The 19,668-nt window shown below is 43.3% G+C and overlaps 1 protein-coding gene across 1 annotated transcript in view; it reads left to right on the top strand.

The window, feature by feature from the left end:
- Nucleotides 1-19,668, top strand: part of LOC138648587 (receptor-type tyrosine-protein phosphatase beta-like) — a 115,451-nt gene that overhangs the window by 77,953 nt on the left and 17,830 nt on the right. Inside the window, exons 26-27 of the mRNA XM_069738377.1 lie at nucleotides 7,659-7,928; nucleotides 11,727-12,020. Of these exons, the coding sequence (XP_069594478.1) occupies nucleotides 7,659-7,928; nucleotides 11,727-12,020 (564 nt within the window). The remainder of the gene's footprint in view (nucleotides 1-7,658; nucleotides 7,929-11,726; nucleotides 12,021-19,668) is intronic.

The following is a 19,668-nucleotide window of genomic DNA, read 5'->3' as shown; positions in this document are numbered from 1 at the left end:
TGCGCAATGGCTTGAGGACACCATGCGTTGAATTCTTTGGTGACTGGACAAGTGTGTGTCACATCTCCATCATAATCTGCACCTGCGACTTCTGCCTTTGTCGCCACGTGCTTCCGTGTTCACTCAGTGGGCAGCGCTGGTGATAGAAATGTCAGAACCAGAAACTCTGGACTATGGACTTTGCTGTTATGATAAGGTAATTCAGTACCACAATGGACATAGTAGTCAGAGCACATACAGTGACCTGACAATAACCCAAAAACATAGAACGAGCTCTGAGACGTGGGAACTCTGCTGACCGCAATCCCTAATCCTCTCCAACCACACTAGAGGCAGCCGTGGATTGCGCCTAACGCTCCCTATGCAACTCGGCACAGCCTGAGAAACTAGCTAGCCTGAAGATAGAAAATAAGCCTACCTTGCCTCAGAGAAATACCCCAAAGGAAAAGGCAGCCCCCACATATAATGACTGTGAGTTAAGATGAAAAGACAAACATAGAGATGAAATAGATTTAGCAAAGTGAGGCCCGACTTTCTGAACAGAGCGAGGATAGGAAAGGTAACTTTGCGGTCAACACAAAACCCTACAAAAAACCACGCAAAGGGGGCAAAAAGACCCTCCGTACTGAACTAACGGCACGGAGGTACACCCTCTGCGTCCCAGAGCTTCCAGCAAGCAAGGAAAAAACAAATAAGCAAGCTGGACAGAAAAAACAGCAAACAAAATAGCAAAAGCGGAACTTAGCTATGCAGAGCAGCAGGCCACAGGAACGATCCAGGAGGAAACAGGTCCAATACTAGAACATTGACTGGAGGCCAGGATCAAAGCACTAGGTGGAGTTAAATAGAGCAGCACCTAACGACTTCACCACATCACCTGAGGAAGGAAACTCAGAAGCCGCAGTACCACTTCCCTCCACCAACCGAAGCTCACAGAGAGAATCAGCCGAAGTACCACTTGTGACCACAGGAGGGAGCTCTGCCACAGAATTCACAACAGTACCCCCCCTTGAGGAGGGGTCACCGAACCCTCACCAGAGCCCCCAGGATGAGCCATATGAAAGGCACGAACAAGATCGGGAGCATGGACATCAGAGGCAAAGACCCAGGAATTATCTTCCTGACCATAACCCTTCCACTTAACCAGATACTGGAGTTTCCGTCTTGAAACACGAGAATCCAAAATCTTCTCCACAATATACTCCAACTCCCCCTCCACCAGAACCGGGGCAGGAGGATCAACAGATGGAACCATAGGTGCCACGTATCTCCGCAACAATGACCTATGGAATACGTTATGTATGGAAAAAGAATCTGGAAGGGTCAGACGAAAAGACACAGGATTAAGAACCTCAGAAATCCTATACGGACCAATGAAACGAGGTTTAAACTTAGGAGAGGAAACCTTCATAGGAATATGACGAGAAGATAACCAAACCAAATCCCCAACACGAAGTCGGGGACCCACACAGCGTCTGCGATTAGCGAAACGTTGAGCCTTCTCTTGGGACAAGTTCAAATTGTCCACTACATGAGTCCAAATCTGCTGCAACCTGTCCACCACAGTATCCACACCAGGACAGTCCGAAGACTCAACCTGCCCTGAAGAGAAACGAGGATGGAACCCAGAGTTGCAGAAAAACGGCGAAACCAAGGTAGCCGAGCTGGCCCGATTATTAAGGGCGAACTCAGCCAAAGGCAAAAAGGACACCCAGTCATCCTGATCAGCAGAAACAAAGCATCTCAGATATGTTTCCAAGGTCTGATTGGTTCGTTCGGTCTGGCCATTAGTCTGAGGATGGAAAGCCGAGGAAAAAGACAAGTCAATGCCCATCCTGGCACAAAAGGCTCGCCAAAACCTCGAAACAAACTGGGAACCTCTGTCAGAAACGATATTCTCTGGAATGCCATGTAAACGAACCACATGCTGGAAGAACAATGGCACCAAATCAGAGGAGGAAGGTAATTTAGACAAGGGTACCAAATGGACCATCTTAGAGAAGCGATCACAGACCACCCAAATGACTGACATCTTTTGAGATACGGGAAGATCTGAAATAAAATCGATAGAGATATGTGTCCAAGGCCTCTTCGGTACCGGCAAGGGCAAAAGCAACCCACTGGCACGAGAACAGCAGGGCTTAGCCCGAGCACAAATCCCACAGGACTGCACAAAAGAACGCACATCCCGCAACAGAGATGGCCACCAAAAGGATCTAGCCACTAACTCTCTGGTACCAAAGATTCCAGGATGACCAGCCAACACCGAACAATGAACCTCAGAGATAACTTTATTCGTCCACCTATCAGGGACAAACAGTTTCTCCACTGGGCAACGATCAGGTTTATTAGCTTGAAATTTTTGCAGCACCCGACGCAAATCAGGGGAGATGGCAGACACAATTACTCCCTCTTTGAGAATACCTGCCGGCTCAGATAAACCCGGAGAGTCGGGCACAAAACTCCTAGACAGAGCATCCGCCTTCACATTTTTAGAGCCCGGAAGGTACGAAATCACAAAGTCAAAACGGGCAAAAAACAGCGACCAACGAGCCTGTCTAGGATTCAACCGCTTGGCAGACTCGAGATAAGTCAAGTTCTTATGATCAGTCAAGACCACCACGCGATGCTTAGCTCCTTCAAGCCAATGACGCCACTCCTTGAATGCCCACTTCATGGCCAGCAACTCTCGATTGCCAACATCATAATTTCGCTCAGCAGGCGAAAACTTCCTGGAAAAGAAGGCGCATGGTTTCATCACCGAGCAATCAGAACTTCTCTGCGACAAAACAGCCCCTGCTCCAATCTCAGAAGCATCAACCTCGACCTGGAATGGAAGCGAAACATCTGGTTGACACAACACAGGGGCAGAAGAAAAACGACGCTTCAACTCTTGAAAAGCTTCCACAGCAGCAGAAGACCAATTGACCACATCAGCACCCTTCTTGGTCAAATCGGTCAATGGTTTAGCAATACTAGAAAAATTGCAGATGAAGCGACGATAAAAATTAGCAAAGCCCAGGAACTTTTGCAGACTTTTCAGAGATGTCGGCTGAGTCCAATCATGGATGGCTTGGACCTTAACAGGGTCCATCTCGATAGTAGAAGGGGAAAAGATGAACCCCAAAAATGAAACCTTCTGAACACCAAAGAGACACTTTGATCCCTTCACAAACAAAGAATTAGCACGCAGGACCTGAAACACCGTTCTGACCTGCTTCACATGAGACTCCCAATCATCCGAGCAGATCAAAATGTCATCCAAGTACACAATCAGGAATTTATCCAGGTACTCTCGAAAGATGTCATGCATAAAGGACTGAAACACTGATGGAGCATTGGCAAGTCCGAATGGCATTACTAGATACTCAAAATGGCCCTCGGGCGTATTAAATGCAGTTTTCCATTCATCGCCTCGCTTAATACGCACAAGATTATACGCACCACGAAGATCTATCTTGGTGAACCAACTAGCCCCCTTAATCCGAGCAAACAAATCAGATAACAATGGCAAGGGGTACTTAAATTTAACCGTGATCTTATTTAGAAGGCGGTAATCTATACAAGGTCTCAGCGAACCATCCTTCTTGGCCACAAAAAAGAACCCTGCTCCTAATGGCGACGATGACGGGCGAATATGCCCCTTCTCCAAGGACTCCTTCACATAACTCCGCATAGCGGCGTGCTCAGGCACAGATAAGTTAAACAGTCGACCTTTTGGGAATTTACTACCAGGAATCAAATCGATAGCACAATCACAATCCCTATGCGGAGGTAGGGTATCGGACTTGGGCTCATCAAATACATCCCGGTAATCAGACAAGAACTCTGGAACCTCAGAAGAGGTAGATGACGAAATAGACAGAAATGGGACATCACCATGTACCCCCTGACAACCCCAGCTGGACACAGACATGGATTTCCAATCTAATACTGGATTATGGACTTGTAGCCATGGCAACCCCAACACGACCACATCATGCAGATTATGCAACACCAGAAAGCGAATAACCTCCTGATGTGCAGGAGCCATGCACATGGTCAGCTGGGTCCAGTACTGAGGCTTATTCTTGGCCAAAGGCGTAGCATAAATTCCTCTCAATGGAATAGGACACTGCAAGGGCTCCAAGAAAAACCCACAACGCCTAGCATACTCCAAGTCCATCAAATTCAGGGCAGCGCCTGAATCCACAAATGCCATGACAGAATAAGATGACAAAGAGCAGATCAAGGTAACGGACAAAATAAATTTTGACTGTACCGTACCAATGGTGGCAGACCTAGCGAACCGCTTAGTGCGCTTAGGACAATCAGAGATAGCATGAGTGGAATCACCACAGTAGAAACACAGCCCATTCAGACGTCTGTGTTCTTGCCGTTCAACTCTGGTCAAAGTCCTATCGCACTGCATAGGCTCAGGTTTATGCTCAGATAATACTGCCAAATGGTGCACAGATTTACGCTCACGCAAGCGTCGACCGATCTGAATGGCCAAAGACATAGACTCATTCAGACCAGCAGGCATAGGAAATCCCACCATGACATCCTTAAGGGCTTCAGAGAGACCCTTTCTGAAAATAGCTGCAAGCGCACCTTCATTCCATTGAGTGAGTACGGACCACTTTCTAAATTTCTGACAATATACCTCTATCTCATCCTGACCCTGACACAGAGCCAGCAAATTTTTCTCTGCCTGATCCACTGAATTAGGTTAATCGTACAGCAATCCGAGCGCCAGGAAAAACGCATCGATATTACTTAATGCAGGATCTCCTGACGCAAGAGAAAATGCCCAGTCCTGAGGGTCGCCACGTAAAAAAGAAATAATGATCCTAACTTGTTGAACTGGGTCACCAGAGGAGCGAGGTTTCAAAGCCAGAAATAGTTTACAATTATTTTTGAAACTCAGAAATGTAGTTCTATCTCCAAAAAACAAATCAGGAATAGGAATTCTTGGTTCTAACATAGAATTCTGAACCACAAAGTCTTGAATATTTTGTACTCTTGCCGTGAGCTGATCCACACATGAAGACAGACCTTTAATGTCCATCGCTACACCTGGGTCCTGAACCACCCAAATGTCTAGGGGAAAAAAAAGGCAAAACACAGTGCAGAGAAAAAAAAATGGTCTCAGAACTTCTTTTTTCCCTCTATTGAGAATCATTAGTACTTTTGGCCTCCAGTACAGTTATGATAAGGTAATTCAGTACCACAATGGACATAGTAGTCAGAGCACATACAGTGACCTGACAATAACCCAAAAACATAGAACGAGCTCTGAGACGTGGGAACTCTGCTGACCGCAATCCCTAATCCTCTCCAACCACACTAGAGGCAGCCGTGGATTGCGCCTAACGCTCCCTATGCAACTCGGCACAGCCTGAGAAACTAGCTAGCCTGAAGATAGAAAATAAGCCTACCTTGCCTCAGAGAAATACCCCAAAGGAAAAGGCAGCCCCCACATATAATGACTGTGAGTTAAGATGAAAAGACAAACATAGAGATGAAATAGATTTAGCAAAGTGAGGCCCGACTTTCTGAACAGAGCGAGAATAGGAAAGGTAACTTTGCGGTCAACACAAAACCCTACAAAAAACCACGCAAAGGGGGCAAAAAGACCCTCCGTACCGAACTAACGGCACGGAGGTACACCCTCTGCGTCCCAGAGCTTCCAGCAAGCAAGGAAAAAACAAATAAGCAAGCTGGACAGAAAAAACAGCAAACAAAATAGCAAAAGCGGAACTTAGCTATGCAGAGCAGCAGGCCACAGGAACGATCCAGGAGGAAACAGGTCCAATACTAGAACATTGACTGGAGGCCAGGATCAAAGCACTAGGTGGAGTTAAATAGAGCAGCACCTAACGACTTCACCACATCACCTGAGGAAGGAAACTCAGAAGCCGCAGTACCACTCCCCTCCACCAACTGAAGCTCACAGAGAGAATCAGCCGAAGTACCACTTGTGACCACAGGAGGGAGCTCTGCCACAGAATTCACAACACTTTGCCTAGCCATTAAGGTTAGAGAGGCTGGGACAGGTAGTGCCGTCCAATCTGGTAGTATGGGTGAAGTTATCAGCTCCCTGCTCCAGCATATTGGAGAGCACCACACCCTACTAAGGCTTCCAGTTTGCTGCTGGAAGCTGCCAGATAAAGCTTAATGTTTTCCTGTCTAGGTGTGCATCTGTTTGGTTTAGTGTACTCTTGTTTTGATCCCGGCTTGTTTCTGTCTGCAAGAGAAATTGACATGCTGCAGTTTAGAAAGACGCGTCGCATATCCGTCTCAGTGGATGAGCTGCGGGCGTCTGTGGACGCGTATTGTGCATGGGCTTTCTTAAAATCCCATCCTCTATGCTGTAACATCTGGCTGTTGCGGGTTGGACGCTGCACAAGTATGCAGCATCCAACCCGCAGCATTTACTAATCATCTGCCCATACTCTTAAAGATCCTGATTTTGTCCTTGACATGACCTCTTGCCACAGTTGGGATTCAGGTCTGGAACGTTCACACACGATTATGTATTAATTTAAACCATTCCAGCATGTTTAGGGTCATTAATGCATCAGAGTAGTCCCGTCGCTCACAGAAGTGTAACCTTATTGCATCACACTGATCCATCTGAATGTTTCAGCCCATCCGGAGCTTTCCACAGCGGTATCTGGAGCTATCAGTAGCTCAGTATGAGTTGAATAGTTCAGTTGGATCAGTGTGCTGTAACAAAATAAAAAGTTAGACCTTTCGTGAATGCCGGGAATCCTCTGATTTTGCAGTATTTACCCTCCTCGTGTACCAGTGCCACAGTGGAGTGCCGATCTTTTTGGAATTCTATGTTTAGGTTCTTGTCCTGCTGGAAAGTAGTCTCATTTCAAAGACTATGCCGTTGTCTCATTTCTTCTGCTGCGTCCAACAGGGTTTCCTCCAAGATTGCACTGTATTTAGTTCCATTTATCATCCCATCAACCCTGACCAGCTTCCCTGTCCCTGCTAAAGAAAAGCATCACCACAGCATGATGCTACCACTACCATGTGTGACAGTGGAGGTGGTGTTTTCAGGGTGATGCACAGTGTTAGTTTTTTGCATTTAGCCCAAAAGTTCTCCTTTGCTCTCATCTGACCAGACCACCTTCTTCCACATGCTCGCTGTGCCCCCTATGGCTTTTGTAAACTGCAAACGGGACTTCTTATGGCTTGCTTTCAAAAATGGATTTCTTCTTGCCTTTCTTGCATAAAGGCCAAATTTGCAGACGACATTTTGTTGTCCTGTGGACAGATTCTCCCACCTGAACTGAGGATCTTTGCAACTGCTCCATAGTGGCCATGGGCCTCTTGGCCGCTTCTCTAATTAGTGCTCTCCTTTTTTGGGATGTCAGTTTAGGTGGATGGCCATGTCTTGGTAGGTTTGCAGTTCTGCCATACTCCTTATATTTTTGGGTGATGGATTGAACAGCTCTGTGAGACACAATTGTGTAGTGAAAATTTAAATTTGTTGGTGAGACATTCACATGTTGGTCCAATGTAGTAACTATACTGTAAACATGAATGCAGGGAGCAAATCGCCTTTACAATGTACAGATAATGAACTCATGTCTGATAAACATTTTTTTGAATTGTTACTTTAGAGGAATAATCAACTACTTACATTTCTCTACTTTGCACAGATCCAGCTTCACCAAATAACGTAACTAGCCACACAATTAGAACAAAGAACCTGACATTATCTTGGTTGGAGCCAGTAAATATGACCGGTGTGAATAAGACATATAATATAAGCTACGGGATATATCCATCAACTGCCTTATCTGTGACAAGTCCCACAACAAGTGTCACCCTCCAGAGCCTGATATCTGGGAGTAATTACTCCATAGCTGTGGTAACAGTCGGAGTCCGGGGGTATCAGAGCTCTCCGGTCACCACATCGGTCTATACAAGTAGGTTTCATCAGCAATATTTCCTGTAATCCTTGTTATTGTTCAGCTTGTCAAGAAGAAACATAATGAAAGGGAGGCTAAATGATGGACCAATTGGGATATTTGTTTTTTCTTTAAAAAAAAAAATCCAGAAAAACAAGTTAAGTGTTGTTGGTTGTTATTTAATAGTAAAAAAAAGACAAATACATGCATTTTTGTGCCTTTTTTGTCTCTTCTTGGCACGTTTTTGGGGTCAGTGGTATTTCCAAGTACACCATGTTATAGATGTGGTTTAAAAAAAAATATTCCAAATATATTTTCTTGAGTTTATACACAAACTATTCACTACAAAAGAACAAAATAATCTAACAAAGAGAGATGACCTAAAACGAAGAAAGGGATAACAAGAAAGAAAAAGAAAGGTGTGCAAGAAAAAAAAAATCAAAGAAAGGAAGGGCGAGAAACAGGGAACAAGGGATGATAAGAAAGAAGAAAAGATGAAGAGGTGTAGTTACACAGTTATCTAACTTAAAAGGACTGTGACAGCATAGAATGACTGTTCAAACCAAGCACAGGTGCGCCATGTCGTGATCCTTCCTACCTGCATGTTTTCCATTTATCTCTGCCCTCCCCTGGTTCTGTGAAGCCAGAGCTGTCAATCAAAGAAGAAAGGGAGGGTGAAGATAGAGGGAAACCAAGATTTTGGGAGGGTGCACTTAAATGTTTGGCACAGCCGTGATGCACCGATGCGCTTGTTCGTGGTTTGAACAGTCATTCTCTGCGGACAGAGTCCCTTTAAATCCTTATCACATTTATTAACCCTTGGTTGTCCACAAAATTCAGTCATGGTTTACAAACAGATTAACCAAAGGGTGCCCAAAATCAATAATTGATAGCACTTCTTCTATCTTGTGCTCTATCCTCTTAGAATTATGTATTTCATTGGTAGCAGCATTTACAATCCATGTCTGTATTTCATATTGTTATTTACTCCTGGATTTAGTAGTGTCCCAATAACTAGGCACTATGTTATTTATTTTTTTAAATATTTTTTTATTAATTTTCTAATAAAGATTTATTATATTTTAATTTTGATGAGCCTCTTCCTTTTCCATATGATTAATTTCATATTGGAGATGGTGTTTATAATGGAGAGAATCAGCTGTGGAGGATATCTAATATATAAAGCTGAATGTGTGTGTGTGTATGTGTGTATGTCCGGGATTGGCATCTGCACCGTCGCAGCTACAGCCACAAAATTTTGCACAGTCACACGTCTGGACCCCGAGAGCGTCATAGGCTATGTTGTGAGGTGAAATTTTAACCCCGCGCTTTCCAATTCACCAAACAATTTTGCCCCTATCTACATAATGGGGAAAAAAGTGAAAGGAAAAGTGTTGGAGGGGTCGCAGCTACAGCCACAAAATTTTGCATAGTCACACGTCTGGACCCTGAGAGCATCATAGGCTATGTTGTGAGGTGAAATTTTAACCCCGCGCTTTCCAATTCACCAAACAATTTTGCCCCTATCTACATAATGGGGAAAAGTGAAAGGAAAAGTGTTGGAGGCAAATTGACAGCTGCCAGATGTGAACAAGGGGGACTTAAAGAATGAGAGCGATGGCGCCAAAGAGTATATACCGGACAGTTGCTAAGGTGGGGCCCCGACATGGGATATTCACCACACACGGGGATATGAACACACACAAAATGCGCCACACACTACCACGTGCTTGAACACATATTACCCTCAGCACACATTTCACCACACATACACCAACCTCGCCACATAAAAGTCGAAACACAAAAGTCGCCGCTCAAAACTCGCCATGCGCAAAACTTGCACACGCGCAAAAATTGCCACATGCACAAAAGTTGCAACACATGCAAAAGTTGCCTCACACAAAACTTGCACATACTCAAAAGGCACCACACATAAAACTCGCCACGCGCAAAAACTCGCCATGCGCAAAACTTGCTGCACACAACTTGCTGCACTAACCTGTCACATGCAACTCGACACACAAAAAGTTGCTACATGCATGTTGCCACACAAAACTCATCTCACAAAAGTCGCTACATGCATGTCGCACACACAACTCAACACACACAACTTGACAAACGAAACTCGCCCTAAAACACACACAAGTCTGGTATTATCCTTCAAAAATAAAAATCTGATTAATAAGCAAACTACAAAAGCAACAAATGTACCATATAGGAAATACGGCAGCTGTCAGTCACATGACCTGTCTATTATGTGTATGTGTGAGCTAATATATACTGCCAGGCTGCCAATTTAGCTTACAAATACTGAGGTAAAAATACTGAGTAAACAACGTGTGAACGAGGTCTAATACAGGAGGAGATGACACACAGGTATATACTATATACAGGGGAGATGACACACAGGTATATACTATATAGAGGAGGAGATGACATACAGGTATATACTATATACAGGAGGAGATGACACACAGATATATACTATATACAGGGGAGAAGACACACAGGTATATACTATATACAGGAGGAGATGACATACAGGTATATACTATATATAGAAGGAGATGACATACAGGTATATACTATATATAGAGGAGATGACATACAGGTATATACTATATACAGGGGAGATGACACACAGCAGGTATATACTATATACAGGGCAGATGACATACAGGTATATACTATATACAGGAGATGACATACAGGTGTATACTATATATAAGGGAGATGACAAACATGTATATACTGAGGTGAAAATGAGAGGTGTGAGGTGAAAATGAAAAGGTGTGAGTGCAAAATGAGAGGAGTGAGGGAAAATAGTGGAGTGATCGGAAAATGACAGATGTGAGGTCGAAATGACAAGTGTTAGGGGGGAATGAGAGGAGTGAGGGAGAAAATGAGAGATGTGAGGGGGAAAATGAAAGATGTGATTGGGAAAATGAGAGGCGTGATGGGAAAATAAGAGAAGTGAGGTGCTATAACTAACCACAGATATTTACTATGCCCAGGCAACGCCGGGCTCTTCCGCTAGTCCACTAAATAAAACATAACCTTTAATGATAAAATGCTAAAAAATGCGCACCCAACAGGACACAAACAACAAATAAAGTGCTCAGGTGAACCAGTGCTCAATATAAAAACGTAATGGTTTGATCTCACCCAAGCTGCCGGAGACCGTATACTTCCAAACAACACAAAAGAGATCCAGGGTTGTAAGGCAGAGGCAGGGCTGAGGTTCAAATATCTACCCTGTAGCCCCTGTGTAACTCCTGTCCTGACAAGGACAGGCCCCAAATGGACCTCACTATAGGGGACCAACACACCCAATGTATATGAAGGCAGAATCCTCAATCCTTTAAAGTCCAATTTCTTCCTCCCTACGCGTTTCAACTCCGGTCATGGAGAATCATCAGGGAAGTCACATAGAAGGAAGTGCCAACAGGCACATAAATTGTCAGAATCAGTCCGTGCATAGTAAGGGGCCTACAGTGGCTAGGTCTCCCAAACTGGAAGCGACCGTCTGTGTCCACAGTCTCTGGTAGACATACTGATAGGGAATTTAGATTGTGAGCCCCATCGGGGACAGCGATGACAATGTGTGCAAACTGTAAAGCGCTGCGGAATATGTTAGCGCTATATAAAGATTATTATTATTATTACTTGGTATGTACAGTATATGTTCAGGTTTTTGAACGTTCTTTAACCGTTTTGGCAATCGAAAGACACTAATCAGTTAAAAAAAATGACATGTTCATTCTTTTGGCATTTTCTTCTTGTTTTAGCTTATTGTTTTTTTTTTTTCCTTTTCAGAGCCAATGTCTGTAAAATCTTTGCAGATCGGCGCTGTGACCTCATATTCTGTGTCTCTGACGTGGAGTAAACCTGATGAGTATCAGACGTCTTACAGATACAGAGTCCAGACCAACGTCACCTCATCAGCATCAATGATAAATGATACAACAGTGACAAGTGAATCAGCGACAATAATGAATCTGACACCAGGAGAAACATATACATTCCTGGTCTATACAAGAGCTGCCGATATCAGCACTGAATCTGTGTCAATATTATCCATTGACCACATGTCACTGTCTACTTGCACAAGTAAGTACACAATGTTAAAGCTACCTACAGTACAGACCAAAAGTTTGGACACACCTTCTCATTTAAAGATTTTTCTGTATTTTCATGGCTATGAAAATTGTAAATTCACACTAACGGCATCAAAACTATGAATTAACACATGTGGAATTATATACTTAACAAAAAAATGTGAAACAACTGAAATTTTATGTCTTATATTCTAGATTCTCCAAAGTAGCCACCTTTTGCTTTGATGACTGCTTTCCACACTCTTGGCATTCTCTTGATGAGCTTCAAGAGGTAGTCACCGGGAATGGTTTTCACTTCACAGGTGTGCCCTGTCAGGTTTAATAAGTGGGATTTCTTGCCTTATAAATGGGGTTGGGACCATCAGTCGTGTTGAGCAGAAGTCTGGTGGATACATAGCTGATAGTCCTACTGAATAGACTGTTAGAATTTGTATTATGGCAAGAAAAAAGCAGCGAAGTAAAGAAAAACGAGTGGCCATCATTAGTTTAAGAAATTAAGGTCAGTTAGTTCATAGTTTTGATGCCTTCAGTGTGAATTTACAAATTTCATAGTCATGGAAATACAGAAAAATCTTTAAATGAGAAGGTGTGTCCAAACTTTTGTTCTGTACTGTATGTATCCATGAACTTTAACCCTTTCCAACTAACTATTATATTATTACATAATATATATTTTATATCACATTCAGAGGCTACAAGCCTCAATATAGCTAGTACTATACTCAACTGAGAAGTGGAAACCATTGCATCCAGTCTAGACAATTCTCTGTGGATTTATAGAGCACCTGTCACCAGGTCAAACATGACCAGTGTTTGCTCATATTTTATTCCCGCTGCTCCTCCAAGTATTTTGATTTTTTTTCCCCTTAAATCTTCCATACGCTGCCAGAGTTATGAACTTTTTTATTTTGTGTTAATCAATAATACTCAGGGGACCAACAGGACTAAAATAAACCCACTTTAGACCTGGTGACAGGACAACCCCTCCTTAAACTAAATGGTCAGCCCAGGTTAAATAATAAAGTATATACAACCTTCACGTGCTGGCTCCGATCCAGTGGTGCCGGCACCCACAGTCCCGGGGCTGTGATGCGATGGAATGACTCGTGATGCCCAGTGCCCAATCAGCACTGGCAACGCTGTCTCCACTTTTGGACAAACTGAACATGAAGAGGTAGTCTGGGATCAGGTGCAGCTTTGGCTTCCCCTTCATGTTCAGTTTGTCCGAAGACGGAGACAGTGATGCCAGCACTGCTTGGACGCCAATGTCACAACAACAGCACGGGAGCCCTGGAAGAGCGAGTACCTACACTGCAGGAACGGCACCGACACGGGATGTGAGTATAGGCTTTGTCATTTTATTGTGGCCGAACATTTAGTTTAATCCCTTTTATGACCTTGGAGGTATAGGTAAATCCAAGGTGGCCTCCCCCTCTTGGCTGTCGGCTCCGGACATTAGCCTGCAACTTTTCTGGCACATGTCAGATGATTTTATTTTTTTGAATCATGATCCACCTGCAGCTGTCAATATGTTAAATGCAACTGTCAATCTCTGACAGCGGCACTTAACATGCCTGCACCAGAAGCGAGAGTACTGCAGTGTATGAGACCAGCAAAAAAAAAAATTATACATGTCATACAGTGGAAAAGTGTAAAAGAAGTGAAAAAACAAAGGTTAAGTAAGAGTAAAAAAAAGTGGACACAAAACACAAAAAGCAGTTTTGCCACTGAAAACGCAGAGTTTGTGATAAAATAAAAATAAACAAAAAAAGTACAGAACGAACTACTCTATAAATCTAGCATGTTATTTATTCCGTATGGCGAATGTCATAAAAAAATGCTAAAATGTAACTTTTTCATCATACTGACTCACAAAAAAAGTGAAAAAAAGCAATCGAAAAGTCGTAATTAAAAAGAAATGGTATAGATGAAGATGCCAAACCATCCCACAAAAAATCAAGTCCTTATATACATAGTAACATAGTAACATAGTTAGTAAGGCCGAAAAAAGACATTTGTCCATCCAGTTCAGCCTATATTCCATCATAATAAATCCCCAGATCTACGTCCTTCTACAGAACCTAATAATTGTATGATACAATATTGTTCTGCTCCAGGAAGACATCCAGGCCTCTCTTGAACCCCTCGACTGAGTTCGCCATCACCACCTCCTCAGGCAAGCAATTCCAGATTCTCACTGCCCTAACAGTAAAGAATCCTCTTCTATGTTGGTGGAAAAACCTTCTCTCCTCCAGACGCAAAGAATGCCCCCTTGTGCCCGTCACCTTCCTTGGTATAAACAGATCCTCAGCGAGATATTTGTATTGTCCCCTTATATACTTATACATGGTTATTAGATCACCCCTCAGTCATCGTTTTTCTAGACTAAATAATCCTAATTTCGCTAATCTATCTGGGTATTGTAGTTCTCCCATCCCCTTTATTAATTTTGTTGCCCTCCTTTGTACTCTCTCTAGTTCCATTATATCCTTCCTGAGCACCGGTGCCCAAAACTGGACACAGTACTCCATGTGCGGTCTAACTAGGGATTTGTACAGAGGCAGTATAATGCTCTCATCATGTGTATCCAGACCTCATTTAATGCACCCCATGATCCTGTTTGCCTTGGCAGCTGCTGCCTGGCACTATACCTCATTCGCAAAAAAATAAAAAAGTTACATCTCTCAGAATATGATGATGCAAAAGCAAATTCATTTTTGTAACATATTTTAGTTTTTAGTATGAAAGATAGCAAATCTTAAACAATATAAATCTGATAATGCTGTAATCGTAGTGACTCAATGAACAACTGGGTTTTATTACTTTTACTGCACGGTGAACGGTGTAAAAAATAAAAACAATAACGGAATTGCTGTTTTTTGTTCATTCTGTGTTTTGAAAAATTTGAATAAAAAGCAATCCAAAATTATTATATACCCCAAAATGATACCAAACAAATCTGCAACTCATCTGCAAAATTAAGCCCTCAAACAGCTCGTTTCGCCACAAAAATAAAAAAGATACAGCTCTCTGAAAATGGCGACAAAAAAACCCTACTTTTTATAAAAAAGCATTTTTACTGTGTGATAGCTGCAAAACATATGAAACCTGATACAAATCTGATATTGCTGTAATTGCACCGACCTGAACAGTAAATCTGCGCTTACATCAAGGTTTCCGTGTAAACTCCCCAAAACCATGATTCAGACAACTCCCAACAGAACCACTCACTTATGAGGTAGATGGAGTCATTTTAGACTGGTCCAGGGGTGGGATTCAAATTTTTAACAACAGGTTCTGTGTTTGTGTATAGCAGAACCACACCCATTTTTAAGCCACACCCATTTACACACACCTTTTCCTAAAACATATACAAGTAGGGGCTCAGTCAAACCATACCTCCCAACTTTTGAAGAAGGGAATGAGAGACAAAGTTTGTGGTGCGTTGCAGCAAATTTTAAGCCACGCCTCTGACCACACCGATTTCACAACTAGTCACACCTATATCCACGTCCCAACCACACCCATTTAGCACTGCTGATCACAGTGTTTCATAAACAATAATTATAAACAAAAAAATATGGCCACACATGATTCTCAATACTGTATAATGGCCCCACATGATGCTCAGTACTGTATAATGGCCCCACATGATGCTCAATACTATATAATGGCCACACATGATGCTCAATACTGTATAATGGCCACACATGATGGTCAATACTCTATAATGGCCCCACATGATGCTCCATACTGTATAATGGCCCCACATGATGCTCCATACTGTATAATGGCCCCACATGATGCTCCATACTGTATAATGGCCCCACATGATGCTCAATACTGTATAATGGCCACACATGATGGTCAATACTCTATAATGGCCCCACATGATGCTCCATACTGTATAATGGCCCCACATGATGCTCCATACTGTATAATGGCCCCACATGATGCACCATACTGTATAATGGCCCCACATGATACTCCATACTCTATAATGGCCACCAAGTGCTCCATACTGTATAATGGCCCCACATGAAGCTCAATACTGTATAATGGCCACACACCTCATACACACGCAGCTCCGCTCCGTACACCTCGTACACATGCGGCTCTGCTCCGTACACCTCGTACACATGTGACTCTGCTCCGTACACCTTGTACACACGCGGCCCTGCTACATCCACACTGCAAACCCCTCCTGACCCCACACTTAAGCTTACCATCATCCAAGACCATGACAGCACGGCAGATTCCTGCAATACACAGAGGACATTGATCATGTGACTCCTGACTCCTCCCCTCCTGTGACCTCATCACAGGTCCTGTGGACACAGAGCAGCAGCAGCCATATACAGTGGGGCAAAAAAGTATTTAGTCAGTCAGCAATAGTGCAAGTTCCACCACTTAAAAAGATGAGAGGCGTCTGTAATTTACATCATAGGTAGACCTCAACTATGGGAGACAAACTGAGAAAAAAAAATCCAGAAAATCACATTGTCTGTTTTTTTATCATTTTTTTTGCATAATATGGTGGAAAATAAGTATTTGGTCAGAAACAAACAATCAAGATTTCTGGCTCTCACAGACCTGTAACTTCTTCTTTAAGAGTCTCCTCTTTCCTCCACTCATTACCTGTAGTAATGGCACCTGTTTAAACTTGTTATCAGTATAAAAAGACACCTGTGCACACCCTCAAACAGTCTGACTCCAAACTCCACTATGGTGAAGACCAAAGAGCTGTCAAAGGACACCAGAAACAAAATTGTAGCCCTGCACCAGGCTGGGAAGACTGAATCTGCAATAGCCAACCAGCTTGGAGTGAAGAAATCAACAGTGGGAGCAATAATTAGAAAATGGAAGACATACAAGACCACTGATAATCTCCCTAGATCTGGGGCTCCGCGCAAAATCCCACCCCGTGGGGTCAGAATGATCACAAGAACGGTGAGCAAAAATCCCAGAACCACGCGGGGGGACCTAGTGAATGAACTGCAGAGAGCTGGGACCAATGTAACAAGGCCTACCATAAGTAACACACTACGCCACCATGGACTCAGATCCTGCAGTGCCAGACGTGTCCCACTGCTTAAGCCAGTACATGTCCGGGCCCGTCTGAAGTTTGCTAGAGAGCATTTGGATGATCCAGAGGAGTTTTGGGAGAATGTCCTATGGTCTGATGAAACCAAACTGGAACTGTTTGGTAGAAACACAACTTGTCGTGTTTGGAGGAAAAAGAATACTGAGTTGCATCCATCAAACACCATACCTACTGTAAAGCATGGTGGTGGAAACATCATGCTTTGGGGCTGTTTCTCTTCAAAGGGGCCAGGACGACTGATCCGGGTACATGAAAGACTGAATGGGGCCATGTATCGTGAGATTTTGAGTGCAAACCTCCTTCCATCAGCAAGGGCATTGAAGATGAAACGTGGATGGGTCTTTGAACATGACAGTGATCCAAAGCACACCGCCAGGGCAACGAAGGAGTGGCTTCGTAAGAAGCATTTCAAGGTCCTGGAGTGGCCTAGCCAGTCTCCAGATCTCAACCCTATAGAAAACCTTTGGAGGGAGTTGAAAGTCCGTGTTGCCAAGCGAAAAGCCAAAGACATCACTGCTCTAGAGGAGATCTGCATGGAGGAATGGGCCAACATACCAACAACAGTGTGTGGCAACCTTGTGAAGACTTACAGAAAACGTTTGACCTCTGTCATTGCCTACAAAGGATATATTACAAAGTATTGAGATGAAATTTTGTTTCTGACCAAATACTTATTTTCCACCATAATATGCAAATAAAATGTTAAAAAAACAGACAATGTGATTTTCTGGATTTTTTTTTCTCAGTTTGTCTCCCATAGTTGAGGTCTACCTATGATGTAAATTACAGACGCCTCTCATCTTTTTAAGTGGTGGAACTTGCACTATTGCTGACTGACTAAATACTTTTTTGCCCCACTGTATGTGGTGTGCTGCTCTCTGCGAGTGGAGGGATGCAGCTCTGCAGTGCGGGGCAGACTCAAAATCAGGACTGCCCCACGGGATACGGGACGGTTGGTAGGTGTGGTACCGGATCGTGGCTCTGAATCTCCCTGGTTCGGAGAACCGGCTGCTTTTTTAACAAGAGGAATAGGAATTGAAAGTTGCAAAATGTTACATTTTTTTTTACCAAATTCCTATATAACAAATGTTACCACTATCATGAAATACAGTATGTCACAAGAAAACATTCTCAGAATCACCGGGATCCGTTGAAGCATTCCAGAGTTATTGCCACATAAAGTGACACTGGTCAGGTTTCAAAAATTTGGCCTGATCAGTAAGGTTAAAATTGGCTCAATCACTAAGGGGTTAATAGGTTCTGATTCCAATTTTAAGATTCCCAACTAGCAGGAGGAATGAGATACTTTCCTAAACACAATCAATCCAGAGAGGAAGGGACCATGGATTCAGCTTTCTCCATTGCAGAGCTGAGTGCCTTATTCCATTAACTACAATGATTGAGGCTATGTTCACACTGCATTGTAGGCTACTATTAGTGGCTCTGTTGGGGCTTAAGTCTGAAGCATTGGAAAACGGGATGCGGATGTTTGTGCTAAACAAGCCACTGTCTTTAATATACAGACAGTCACGATGTGCTCTGTCAGGCATCATTTTTGGTAGTATATGCCTATTTCGGGGTCATTAAGACTTCATCAACCACATTTTGGTGCCCTCTTGAAATAGGCGCATGCTGTATTGCTGAAAATTATGTAGACAAAGCACAAAGTGGGTCCACCTGCTTCATTAAAGTCAATGGCCCCATCAGAACAAAAACAAAATTCTTATTTTCCAGGTCTTCAAATGTAAGCCTGCCGGAGTCACTGACAGTAGGCTACAAGTAATGTGAACATAGCCTAACACAGCACTCACACATGGTCACTTACTTATTGTACTCTTTACCTAAATGATGGCATGGTCACAGATATGGCCACACAGTGCACCAACAATAATTGCCCATGCTTGCAGCGCTATCTGACACTCCTCTAGTCCCTTCTTACAGGAAAACAGCCACACTCAGACAATGTTATAATTTCCAAAATAACTTTAAGTATTTATTACATGTGCAGGACAACACCACAGAAAGATGAAACACTGAAGGTAAGGTTATGTTTTGACCCTTCCTGGGTCTTTGTCAAACCTCACTTATAATTAGCTGTGACTTGCAAAGAGATGATAAAGGATGAAGTCCCCGCTGGGGCTCTTGTGTCGGCATATATGAAGTGTGGCACAAGCGGTGTCTGCTGGTGGACACCACAGCGCTCATCCTGTCCTCCCCAGTGCAGGGCTTATCGCCAGGGTAAGGTAGGGATTAGGTATCCTGCTCGACGATAGGTGTGGAACCTATATAGGGATGATAGGATAGACAGGGTGATGTCAGATCTGTCTAGGGGTCCCCACTCACCGCTTCCCTAGTGTTGGGTCCCCCTTCTCATCCCTTTGTTTTGCACTTAGTATGTCCTTCACTGTGCGTGACACAGAAGCATCGTGTGACTTGATTGCTCCACTAAATGCCACTGGTCAAAGCTAGCTGTCAGAGGAAAGGTGTCAGCTGTATAACATAGCCAGCACCTGCGGTCTATATACCATTCTCTGCT

The sequence above is a fragment of the Ranitomeya imitator genome, chromosome 9, assembly GCF_032444005.1.
Source record: "Ranitomeya imitator isolate aRanImi1 chromosome 9, aRanImi1.pri, whole genome shotgun sequence".
NCBI lineage: Eukaryota > Metazoa > Chordata > Amphibia > Anura > Dendrobatidae > Ranitomeya > Ranitomeya imitator.
The sequence above is the reverse complement of the archived record's forward strand: the minus strand, read 5'-3'. Positions and strand labels throughout refer to the sequence as shown.